Source organism: Euprymna scolopes, chromosome 12, assembly GCF_053919585.1.
Source record: "Euprymna scolopes isolate OS-2025 chromosome 12, ASM5391958v1, whole genome shotgun sequence".
In the NCBI taxonomy this organism is placed as follows: domain Eukaryota; kingdom Metazoa; phylum Mollusca; class Cephalopoda; order Sepiida; family Sepiolidae; genus Euprymna; species Euprymna scolopes.
Window position 1 is genome coordinate 126,692,193 of NC_136493.1, and position 12,045 is coordinate 126,704,237.

At 36.6% G+C, this 12,045-nt stretch overlaps 1 protein-coding gene across 2 annotated transcripts in view; it reads left to right on the forward strand.

The window, feature by feature from the left end:
- Nucleotides 1-11,240, forward strand: part of LOC145291470 (integrin beta-1-like) — a 116,113-nt gene extending 104,873 nt beyond the window's left edge. For both annotated transcript variants that reach the window (XM_080137343.1, XM_080137344.1), the window contains exon 22: nt 11,113-11,240. In XM_080137343.1, coding sequence (XP_079993469.1) covers nt 11,113-11,181 — 69 coding nt within the window. In that variant the 3' untranslated portion in view covers nt 11,182-11,240. The remainder of the gene's footprint in view (nt 1-11,112) is intronic.
- Nucleotides 11,241-12,045: the final 805 nt, after the last annotated feature.

Here is a 12,045-nt window from a genome sequence, read left to right on the forward strand (position 1 = left end):
AAAACTCCCATATATTCCTTCACCAGCAATTCTTCAAGCAAACTATCATTTACTTTTATATTATAATACATAATATCTGTTGGATTGGTTGGTTGTTTTTGTTTTACGGCATATCAACCCTTTTCAGGTTATTTAATGCTGAATCCAAAGATTTTGAAGAAAATTTTGTTAATAGAATATATTTGTTGTTTTCCAGTAGGGTCCATAGTTGGGACCCTAACAGGTACTACCACTCCGGGTCAGAGTGGACCTGGGAGCAATGGCAATTAAAGGGTGGCTCCACACTCCCCAAAGCCCACAAGCTGGGGCCTCACCATTGGATATATTTTAAGGTCATATCCAAGACCAATATCTGTTGGAAGATGTTTCGTCGGGGACACCAAATCATCTATCACTGTCTAGAAAACAGGGGAAGTAATGCAACAATGAAATATCTCGAAAAATATGCCGGAATGCCATGAAATCTATAAAATTAAAAGCATATGTGTTTCTCTCTCTCTCTCTCTCTCTCTCTCTCTCTCTCTCTCTCTCTCTCTCTCTCTCTCTCTCTTCAATTTTCTTATCATTTTGCATGTAGCATCCTACTGGATGCCAGACCTTCACCCGCTATCCCATACATTCCAATTTATTTTCACTTTCTAGAATCAAAATCATGTAATAGATTTTGATCAAAATTTGGAATAAGGATTCTAGACATAATGTTGGATAGTATTGAATGTTGATTTTAATATTCGTCATAAAAATGGTTCCAAACTTTTCTGTTCAGAGGAATTAATTTTACTAGTCCCCGAGACGAGTATTCTTCTAGTTTAATATAAAGATAAAAGCAAACAAAATGTTTATACTTGGTACGTGCAAAATGAATGCCGATGCTCAAAATGTATAGATATTTTGACCCATCACTTTACTTAAAAATTCACCAAAAATCAGGAAATAAACTAATTTTAATGAAATTTTCAGTATTTATCAAATAATGATCACGAAATATAACGAATCCATTATTTTTATTTAAATCTTAGTTGAAATGTATTATTTTTTTTTAAACAAAAAACACTTTTACTAAAGTTATGGTTTTCAGTAGTAAAAAAAAAATGCGAGAATTTATTTTTGCTTTTTTATGAAAATAAAGCATCGTAAATTGTAACAATAAAAAAGACCAATTAATTTTTTCAGGAACATTACAGAAAAACCTTCTAAAGTCTGTATTATTGAATTCGATATAACTCGGAGAAAAATTGATTTCTTGAACTACCTATATTATCATAGAATTAAGTATTGTTTATTTAATATTTTCACAAAAAAAAAATTATAATTGCAAAAAATATTTCTTTTTTTTTTTTAGATTACATGTTCTGCATACTTTTTATATGTAAAGTTCTAATATTTTCCTTTCTTGAATGAACGTGAAACTTTTGACATAACATAATTTTTATATAATCTTGAAAAAAATAAAAAAAAGAATTTCATTTAAAAGCAAGAACACAGAAAAATGATTAAATTAAAAAATGGTAAAAATTATAAAAACGTTCACGATAGAAATGTACGGATGCACAGCTAAGAAAACAAAAGAAAACCAGCACTCTCCGCCTTCCCCCAACTACCTGACGTTATTTTCGCTGTCTATGCTTAAGTGAAGCTAGAATCTCTCGATTTTGGGGGCTAATTAATCATTTTTTTTTAACAAACAAACAATTTACTTCAATATCTTCGGACTTTACTTTTCTTTACTTTATTCTGAAGTAGATCCATAAAACTAACATTTATCTTTCAAGGGATTTTTACAATGAATTTATTTAACTTGAAAATTTAGATGAATTTGTCATCTTCTAGATTTTTTTCATTATAACTTTTTTTTTTTTTTGTCCACGTGTACAAATTTTTTTTTTTTTTTCCTTTTGGAAATTAACTTTAGGCTTTAATCTTTCAAATACAATCAAAAAGTAGTCGGAAACCTACAAAAAAAATATAATAAACCGGTTTTCAAAACTATGCCCCACTATCTTTATTTCCGCCATTATTGCCGTACCTAGTTTATACAAAATAAAAGGCTGTGTATCTGATACATCTTATACCGAGGCAAATATGAGAAGCAGAGAATAGAAAGAATGATGATTGAAATGAAGGTGGCCAAATGGAGGGGTCGAATAAATCAGTTGAAATATTAATTTCTTTTTTTTTTTTCTTTTCCAATTTTTTTATCATTTTGTTTTTGCTGAGGATGTCGTATCCTACTAGATGCCAGACATTCACCCGCTATCCCATACATTCCAGCCGAGAGATCTTTTTAAGGTTCTAACCGTCATTTTCAGTGCAAAAGGAAACTTTAATGGAACATTCGAATATCTATGTAGCTCATATAGAGTGTGTGTTTTTTCTTTAATTCTCTCCCATTGCAAGAACTTAGACGTCAGGATCGGAAAGTGGGATTCAGCAGTCAGCCCGAGGAAGGGTACTGTGACCTGCAAAAAGTGCATGGCCAGTTCCGTCGGCATTCCCCGGTGAGGGCGCCTCGGGCGATTAGCAATAACCTAACCCCTTCCAAAAGAGAGAAGGCAAATCCTGGGAGGGTCGACCTCCTACAACTGCACAGAACTAAACTCCCACAGCAAAATCAACAGCGATCAGATCATTACTAGCATCACTCCTCCCCCTTTCTCCCTCCCTCTTCCCCCCTCTCTCTCTCTCTCTCTCTCTCTCTCTCTCCCTCTCTCTGTGTTGATTTTGGGGGCCGTCAACTAAAGTAAAATAAAACGCATTCCTAAAAACATTTTTCTTATTAAACTAAGTAAAATGAAACCTATACACACTCGCATGCATATGCAAATGACAAATATGTAGCATTTTTTTCTCTGAATGTTTTATTGCGAGAAACCAGAGATTGGAGCTCAGTCGAGCATCTACCGTGAAAATAACGATAGAGGAGAAACAGATTAGTAACGTCTCTTCTGTGGAAAGAAACCGTACAAAAAAAAAGAAAATATCACCCAATCTTTTTTTTTTCTTGCAACTGGACAACTGATCGTCCATATGCAACTGCAATGTTATAAGTTATACCTTTGCATATATATATATTTACTTTGCTTCAGGACAACTTAGTTATCATCAAAAACGACATACACCTTTCCGAGAAAATCCCATCTGTTGAATAAATAGCACAAGTCTATTTGCCGATCGACTACAGCATGGTCACCTTCAAGTCTAATGTAAATAAATACTGGTTTAGTAATCTAGTTTAATGTAAATAAATATAGGTTTGATAATCAAGTCTAATGTAAATAAATACTGGTTTAGTAATCTAGTTTATTGTAAATAAATACTGGCTTAGTAATAACTTGTTTAGTAATCAAGTCTAATGTAAATAAATATAGGTTTAATAATCAAGTCTAATGTAAACAAATACTGGCTTAGTAATCAAGTCTAATGTAAATAAATACTGGTTTAGTAATCAAGTCTAATGTAAAAAAAAATACTGGTTTAGCAATCATGTCTAATGTAAACAAATACTTGTTGGATAATCAATTCCTATTAAGTAATTGTCTGCCCAACTCACTCATTGTTTCCAATCCTCTTGTTGAGGCGATCATCGTGCAAATGACGATCTCTTTAACTCTTATCCTCGAGTGGTCACCAGACCTTGATAAGTGAAAAATCTGGATTTGGACAAAAAATTTAAAACTGCCCCAGTCTAGAAGGATATTTCCTTCACTGACCAAATACAGAAAAGATGAAGTGTAGCATCTAAACAGATACTACACTTTGCTCCTAGCCCAAAGACCAAGAAGTCCTATTTACTTGCCACCCTCACGAAAGCAAAGTTAGACACAAAGTCGATTTTTAATGTGGAGAAATCCAGCCCCCTACCCCCCCAAAAGGGGCACTCTGAATTGGAACAAAAATAAAGATTGACTCAGTCTAGAAGGACTTCTTCACTGACTGAGAGCAGAATAGATTAAGCCGAGTCAGAACAGGTACTACACATTGAAAAATGTGTTTATTTATGAAAACTACAAAAATAAATTGGGCACTACACCATTCAAAGTGTCGGGGAGGGAGTCTATGGTCACCCATGTCACTGTATATCTTATATATGTCTATAATTTTCTAGCTAGCATCTTCAATCATCATAATACTGCATTTATTTCAGGGGTCGTGCTACTTAAGATTTCCAAATCGATTTTTTATTATTAAATAAATATGAATATGCATAAATAAATCGTTTTTATCAAAATAATTTCATTGGCGTTGGGTGAAGAAAAACAAAATTTACAAACAGGTGTTAGTAAGACGCCCCCAATCCTTTCTAAGTGGTAGACCGGCGACTGTTTTTCGGCTTGATGGGAACCGAAAACTAGCAGATCAATCTCTAACACTTTGAACCTAACCAAAAAAAAAAAAAAAAAGTCGTTTCTAATCTTTCTAGTCTTTCCTTGCAAACGTAATCTCTTACACTTTTTATTAATTTTGAAACTTTTCTTTTCATAGGGAATCTTAAAACTAAAAGGCTACCATTCTCCCATTCATAGAGTATTGTTGCCACTTCTGAATCTGTTGTCAGAATTTAATTCTTCCATCTGTGATGTCCACAAGTAAAGGGACATAACCCTAAGAGTTATCTACCTTTAGGCATGCGCGCTCTCTAATAAAATAAGCTCGGATGGTATTTCCCTGGCGACCGAGCCGTTGTTAACACCTATGTCTGCGTTGTCTTCCTTTCGTGCTGTTTGATTCCCGTAAGACGGGAGTCCCCAACATTATATCTGGCGACGAGAGATTAGTTTTCGTGACGAGCTCACGCTACATAATTTTCGGAATTTAATACAAAAAAAAACATTTTTCGGAATTAATACAAAAAAATGACCAGCGGTGGTTACCAGTTTTCCCCAGTTTTAGCGTACATGCGGACCAAACCACAATCGTTCATTGGAAAAAGTGGATAGACAGGTTGGAGAATTTATTTGTCGCTATGGACATTCATGACGATAAAAAAAAAAAGAAAGCGACACTTCTCCACTATGCAGGAGATGAAGTTTTCGATATATTCCATGACTTCACAGACCAACAAAAGTGCATAGGTGCAACCAACATTTTGGACGACGGCTCTGTAGTTTCGGGCGAATATGAAACTACAAAGAAGTCACTAACAAATCATTTTACGCCGCAAAAGAATACGTCGTACGAAATTTTCAAGTTTTGACGGGCCATGCAAGACCCGGACGAAAGCTTAGACTCATACCATGCACGTCTACGGACTCTAGCCTTCACGTGCGATTTTAAAGATAAAGACAGAGAGATCCTAGCCCAAATTTTGCAGGGGTGCACATCCTCTAAAGTCAGAAGGAAGGTGCTAATGGACAACTCTACGCTAAAGCAATCGAACTGACATATACGCGTGCCACAGACATGGAGCGTAATGAACTACGTGCTCTTTACAGCAACAAGAACCGCACGCGTCTCACACGTGGAAATAACGAAAATTTCAACACCAACGGCAGTAAAGACATTTGTTGTGAATACACGCAGCAAAACAGTCGCCATGACACCTCAAAGAATCAACTGCGTGATGGACAAAAAAAAAGATGGAGGACAGCAAACGTGTCACTATTGTGGATACTCGTCTACACACCCAACTTGTCCAGCCCGAGGAAAAGAATGCAAGAATTGCCACAAGAAAAACCACTTTGTGAGAGCATGCAAAGCAAAGCCAGTAAGAGTAATTTGTTTCACTAATCCTGCCCCGGTATCTCCCTCTACGTCTAATGACAAGTCTGTGTACTCTGTGAAATTTACACTGTCAATTAAGATACCAAAAGTTACCGCCCTTGTAAATAATTCCCCTGTAGTGTTTGTGGTAGACGACGGGTGCTAGTGTTAATATAATTGCTGGACACATATATGATGGTTTAAAACACAAACTACGTATAAACAAAACAACGACCCGGATATTTGCGTACAGACCTAAACATGCCATACCCATCCGAGGATTTATTAATGCGAGCATAGAATTTCAGTATAAATCCTGTAGGGCTAAGATATTTGTGGTCGACAGCGACAATCCTTTAGTTGGAATGCAGAACCTCTTGAGTGGTCATTCTGCTGAAGCACTGGGAATGATAACGTTTAACTTCACGTTCCATGTGACGGTCCCAATTCAAGACGAGTTCCCCACACTGTTTGATGGAAAGATGGGAAAAATTTCCGGAGTTACCATTAATCTCCACATTGACTCGTCGGTTTCCCCCGTAACTCAGCGACACCGCAGGATACCATTACATTTGAGAAAAGACATGGAGACAGAACTCAAACGTCTCAGAGAAATGGATGTGATTGAAGAAGTCACTGGACCTAACCCCTGGGTTAGCCCGGTTGTGGTAGTTCCCAAGAAAAATGGTAGTGTACGAATTTGCATCGACATGAGAAAGGCAAATGAAGCCATTCAACGGATAAAACATCCAATGCCAACTGTAGACGATTTAATAGCAGACTTTAATGGGTGTACAGTTTTCAGCAAACTAGACCTCTCCAATGCTTATCATCAACTAGAACTGGAAGAGTCCAGCAGATATATAATGACATTTGCCACACATGCAGGTTTATTTCGTTACAAGCGACTAAGTTTTGGTGTGAATGCAGCCTCTGAACTATTTCAAAAAGCTATATCAGACCTCTTCAAAGACATCCCAGAAGTGAAAAACTTATCAGACGACATAATAATTTATGCACATGACCAGCTATCACATGACATCAGCTTAAGGAACACCCTGAAACGTCTACAAGAAGTAGGAGCCAAGCTGAACAAAGAAAAACGCCTTTTTTCTGTACGGAAACTGACTTTCTTCAGACACATTTTCAGTGAGAATGGAGTGTCTCTTGATCCAGAGAAAATCTCTGCTATTACAAAATGCAAATCTCCAAGGAACATTAGTTAAGTCAGATCATTTTTGGGCATGACACATTATGCCACTATTAATAAACCACTGAGACAGCTCACAAAAAAAGATACTAATTGGAGATGGACAGAAGAAGAAGAAGAAGAAGAAGAAGAAGAAGAAGAAGAAGAAGAAGAAGCTGCAAACAAGTTAAAGGAAGCTCTGACTCGAACTGAGGTGATGGCGTACTTCGACCTGAAGAAAGACACCGACATCCTGGTAGATGCAAGCCGAGATGTAGAACAGCGATGCTCTCAAACTGAGAGAGAGATGTTAGCCATCGTATATGCAGCTCAACATTTTCATCTCTATTTATATGGAGCGAGATTCAAAATCACCACCGACCATCGTCCTCTTCTTGGGATTGTGAAAAGTCTTAAACCGACAACAACAAGGATTGAACGCTGGCGTATTCATCTCATGCCCTACAAGTACAACTTGGTATACCATCCCGGGAAAGATGACCAAAACCCTGCAGACTATCTGAGTCGCCACCTGCAACACATACCATCTAAAGACAATGTAGCAGAAGCCTACATAAGGTATGTAGCTTAGAATACAATACCAAAATCTTTAACTCTTGAAGAAGTCAAACAAGCCACAGAACAGGACCCCAAGTTACAAAAGGTTATGGTTGCTGTCAAAGATGGACGATGGAATGACCTCCAGCTGTTAAATTTTTCCCCATTCAAGGATGAAATTTCAATACACAATGGTCTCGTCCTTCGAGGACACTGGCTTGTAATTCCCTCAAAATTAAGGAAGAGATCAGTCGATATAGCCCATCAATCTCACCAGGGAATGGTCAAAACCAAGCAACTAATAAGGAAAAAGGTGTGGTTCCCAGGAATCGATAGACTGGTGGAGGAAGCAATACATGGATGCATTCCCTGCCAAGCCTCAGACCCAAGGCACATGAGCCGAGAACCCATACACTTCTCACCACTACCAGTTGCTCCATGGACTGAAATCTCAGTCGATTTTGTAGGTCCGTTCCCATCAGGTGACTATGTGTTAGTCATAATCGACGATTACAGCAGATTCCCTGAAGTGGAGGTAATACCCTCAATATCTGCGTGTACAGTCATTCCCCGTCTAAACATGATCTTTGCCAGACAAGGATATTCGACCGTTCTAAAATCTGATAACAGTCCGCCATTTCAAGGACAAAACTATGGCCTTAGGCAAATGGTGAAGTACAGCGTTTTATGTGCACTCTAAAAAAAATACGTTCTTGCGACCACGGTGGAAGGCCACAACTGGAAGATCCAGTTACCAAATTTCCTAAGGCAATATAGAGCCACCCACCCCCCCCATACCACCACAAAAATATCTCCATTTGAAGCTTTTACGGGCTGAAAAATGAACATCGTCATACCAAATGGTATCAAAAGCCCAGTAACAGGACTGATACATGAAAAAGAATAAAAGAAAATGACTCCAAAGGAAAGGAGAAGATGAAGGGGTACGTCGATAGAAAGACAAAAACAACAGCTCTCAGCCTGGGTGATAAGATCTTGATCAGACAGAAGAGGCAAAACAAACTGTCACCACCATACAATCCTAAACCATATACCGTTACAAAAATGAAGGGAAGTTTGATAACGGTTCAGAGAGGAAATCGCCAAGTGACTAGAAACTCTTTTTTGTTAAAACGCATAACACTTAGGGATGAAAACCCTGACTCCGATTCTGATTCTGAAGGTGAGTATAAGCCACACACTCCAGAAGACCTGGAAACACCCAAAATACAAATAGCTGACCAGTAACCGAGACGAAATCCATCTCGGAAAAGACTGCCCCCAGCCAGACTAAAACTTAATTTAAGTTAGAAAAATAATAATAATAAATAATAACAAATTTTTTTATATAGTAAAAAGTAAAATAAGACAGGTTGTCCCACCAAGATGGGGAGAGATGTGATGTCCGCAAGTAAAGGGACATAACCCTAAGAGTTATCTACCTTTAGGCATGCGCGCTCTCTAATAAAATAAGTTCGGATGGCATTTCCCTGGCGACCGAGCCGTTGTTAACACCTATATCTGCGTTGTCTTCCTTTCATGCTGTTTGATTCCCGCCAGACGGGAGTCCCCAACATTATACCATCTACCCTTCTTTCTCTCTTTCTTTCCTTCTTTCTTTAACCCACCCATCTATGCAAGTAGTTGTAAACTGCTACTGATAGCACGTGACTGTTTCTTTGTTGACGATTGGTCAAGTGATTTTTTGTTCGCCGATTTAAGCGAAAATGGAAGTGAAAAAAGACAGTTGCTGCCTTGGTCTTTGGGAGTGAAATGTCATTGTTTTAAAATGTCAGACCTGGATGTAGTAACCCATCGTGGCGAGACATCAGGAGGTTCTAGATGAAGGCCCTATTTCGTCAGTTAAATTTTCGTCTAGGGGACGAAAATGAAGAGAAAAATGCCGACTGAGTTCAGACAGAAAAGTCTTAAAAAATCAAGTCAAAAGTCTTGTCTAGAAGAAAAGAAATAAGTGCAAAAGTTAAACCTCAGACGAGTGAAAAAGTGACGTTACAAACAACAATAATTTGCTTGTTCCTCATGAAATATTCGAAGTGAAAAGGGAAGTGTTTAATCTTCAATGGTGCAGCAAGAAGAGCCTTCTCTAAAAAAAAAAAGTTTTCGTTCGACTAAGCTGCCGAAGCTACATCAGGTCAAATAATGTTTTTTTCCCAAGTAAAAACCGACAAATATGAGTAAAAGAAAGTTGAAGATATTTGATAAAAAAAGAAGAAAATCCAACGAGACATTTTTTATTTTTATGCTATCTCAAGCAGGAATGGCAATTCTTCTCTCTAAAAAAATGTCCGTATAAATTATCCTTGCTTCTAAAAAATACTATTCTTACCTCAAAGTAAGTTTTGCCTCTTTTTCTTATCTTTTAATTCTATTCTTTCAATCTCTTCTGAACTGTTACTAGAACCTTTAAGGTACGCCAAAAGGGGACATTTTTTGCAGACAAAATACAGTCATTTATACGGTTAAATGGTGAACTTTAGACTTTATTATTTTTTTTCTCCCTCCCATTTCAATTTATTTTTCCCCCTTTAAATAAAAGTTTATAATTATTTCAATTGGTTTTTACTTCCTCTTCGTTTTCCTTGTCTTACTTGTAAATGCTTATATGGAATTGGTTTTTACAGGTTCTAGTATTTAAATACGTCTAATTTGGCTGCTACTAAGTTAAATTCGGACTTTGTGCACCGACCACTATTCTCTCCCTCTTGAAAAGGATGCAGTTCTTTTTAATTTATAACATAAGAGTTTCTGCACTGTCTACCAAGCTCCAAGCTCTATCGTAACATCAGTATTAAGTCTCTGTGTCTGGGTTTTTTTTTTTTTTTGTTGTTTTGTTTTTTTTTACAAAGAAGTCGCCACTTATCAAGGCCCGGGGGCCACTCGAGAGCAAGGGTTAATGGGTGTACAGTAGTCAAGGGGATAATATTGTAGTAATCGTTAGTGGAAATTTGGTAAATTGGATTACTTAGGGGTACGGCTCATCAAGAAATTGTCCAAATTGGACTTGAAGACGACCATATTGTAGTCAGTTAGAAAGCAGGGAAAACAGAACAGAGAGAAAGAATTTTGTTCATGGTATTTTAGTTTAGGTTTAAAGAGTGGGGGAAATTATTGATAGTGGTTTACGCAAGACGAGTGTTTTCCGTTAACTTCCCAGAAATGTGTTCCGATTAACTTATTGCACTTAAACCTTTCGACGAAAATACTTTTGATCCACCCAACTAATAACAAAATCCCACCCCTTCAATGTAAAGGTTTCTAGCTGTTGGATGATCTTTTACTATAATAGCTAATTTTCCTTTGGCTTTTTGATTTTGGAATTCGTTTCCTGTTCCTTATTTCCTGACCGTACCAATATACAGAAATTAAAGTGTAATGTAAACTCTACTGTACATCTAACTTGCGGATACTGCGACTGCTGCGGGTGTGGGAGAGTCCTGTAGTGCATGCCCTGGCTTAGCATCCTGGCTAACAACGGTTATTGTTTTGTTATTAAACCAGAAAAAAAAGTCGATCTGTCGTAAAACAAACAAATCAAAGAAGCATATTCGCCATTAACCCTTTTATTTATTTATTTTTTATTTTATTTATTTTTTTATTTTTATTTTTTTTTTTTTCTTATTTATTTATTTATTTTCTAATTTCAGCAAACGAATCCGCTGTTTATTCAGTCATCAACAACGTATGAAAATCCCACATGGGTCTTGAATGGCTGAAACTATGCAACCGCACCAAACATCAACATTGTGGATGCAAAAAATAGGGGATAACGCTATCTCGTTTTGTTTTTTTGTTGTTGTTTTTATGAGTGTGTGTGTGTGTGTGTGTGTGTGTGTGTGTGTGTGTGTTTTGGGAGTTGGAAGTTTGAGGAGTTTGTTGTTTTTGTAATTTCTTAGCTATCAATAGACTTTTATTTGAATTCTATTTGAATGTTGACTTTATAGCTAGTATATCCCCCCCTCCTCGCTTTCTCTTTCTCTCTCTAATATTAAGTTATGTGAGGTAATAAAATAAAATATAGTTTAATTTTTGGTACAAATATATTCGCGTACATTATTTGGAGAGAGAGCGAGAGAAAGAGAGAGAGGGGGAGTAGAGTTGACTACTGAATTCTGCATATTGCAAACAGCAATATATATATATATATATATATATATATATATATATATATATATATATATATACTAGCAGTTCAGCCTGGCTGTGCTCGAGCCCTATGTACTGTTAATAACTTATATATATATATATATATATATATATATATATATATATATATATATATATATATATATATATATATATATATATTAAAAAGTTTGACTCATGTCCAGGTAACCTACAGCTAAAATTTCAAGTGTTTAAACCCAAATTTGGCGGAGGAGTTTGGTAGAGTCTACAAAGGCCAACTCTGTAAACTTTGAGCTCTTGGCAGCCAAGTTTTCGCCTAAAACCTGATTAAAAAGCTTACTGCATGTCTAAATACCCTTTATGTAAAATTTCAAATGTTTAGACCAAAAATTGGCTGAATAGTTTGCTAGAGACCGCAAAGGTCAAATCTTTTGTACTTTGACCCATTGGCA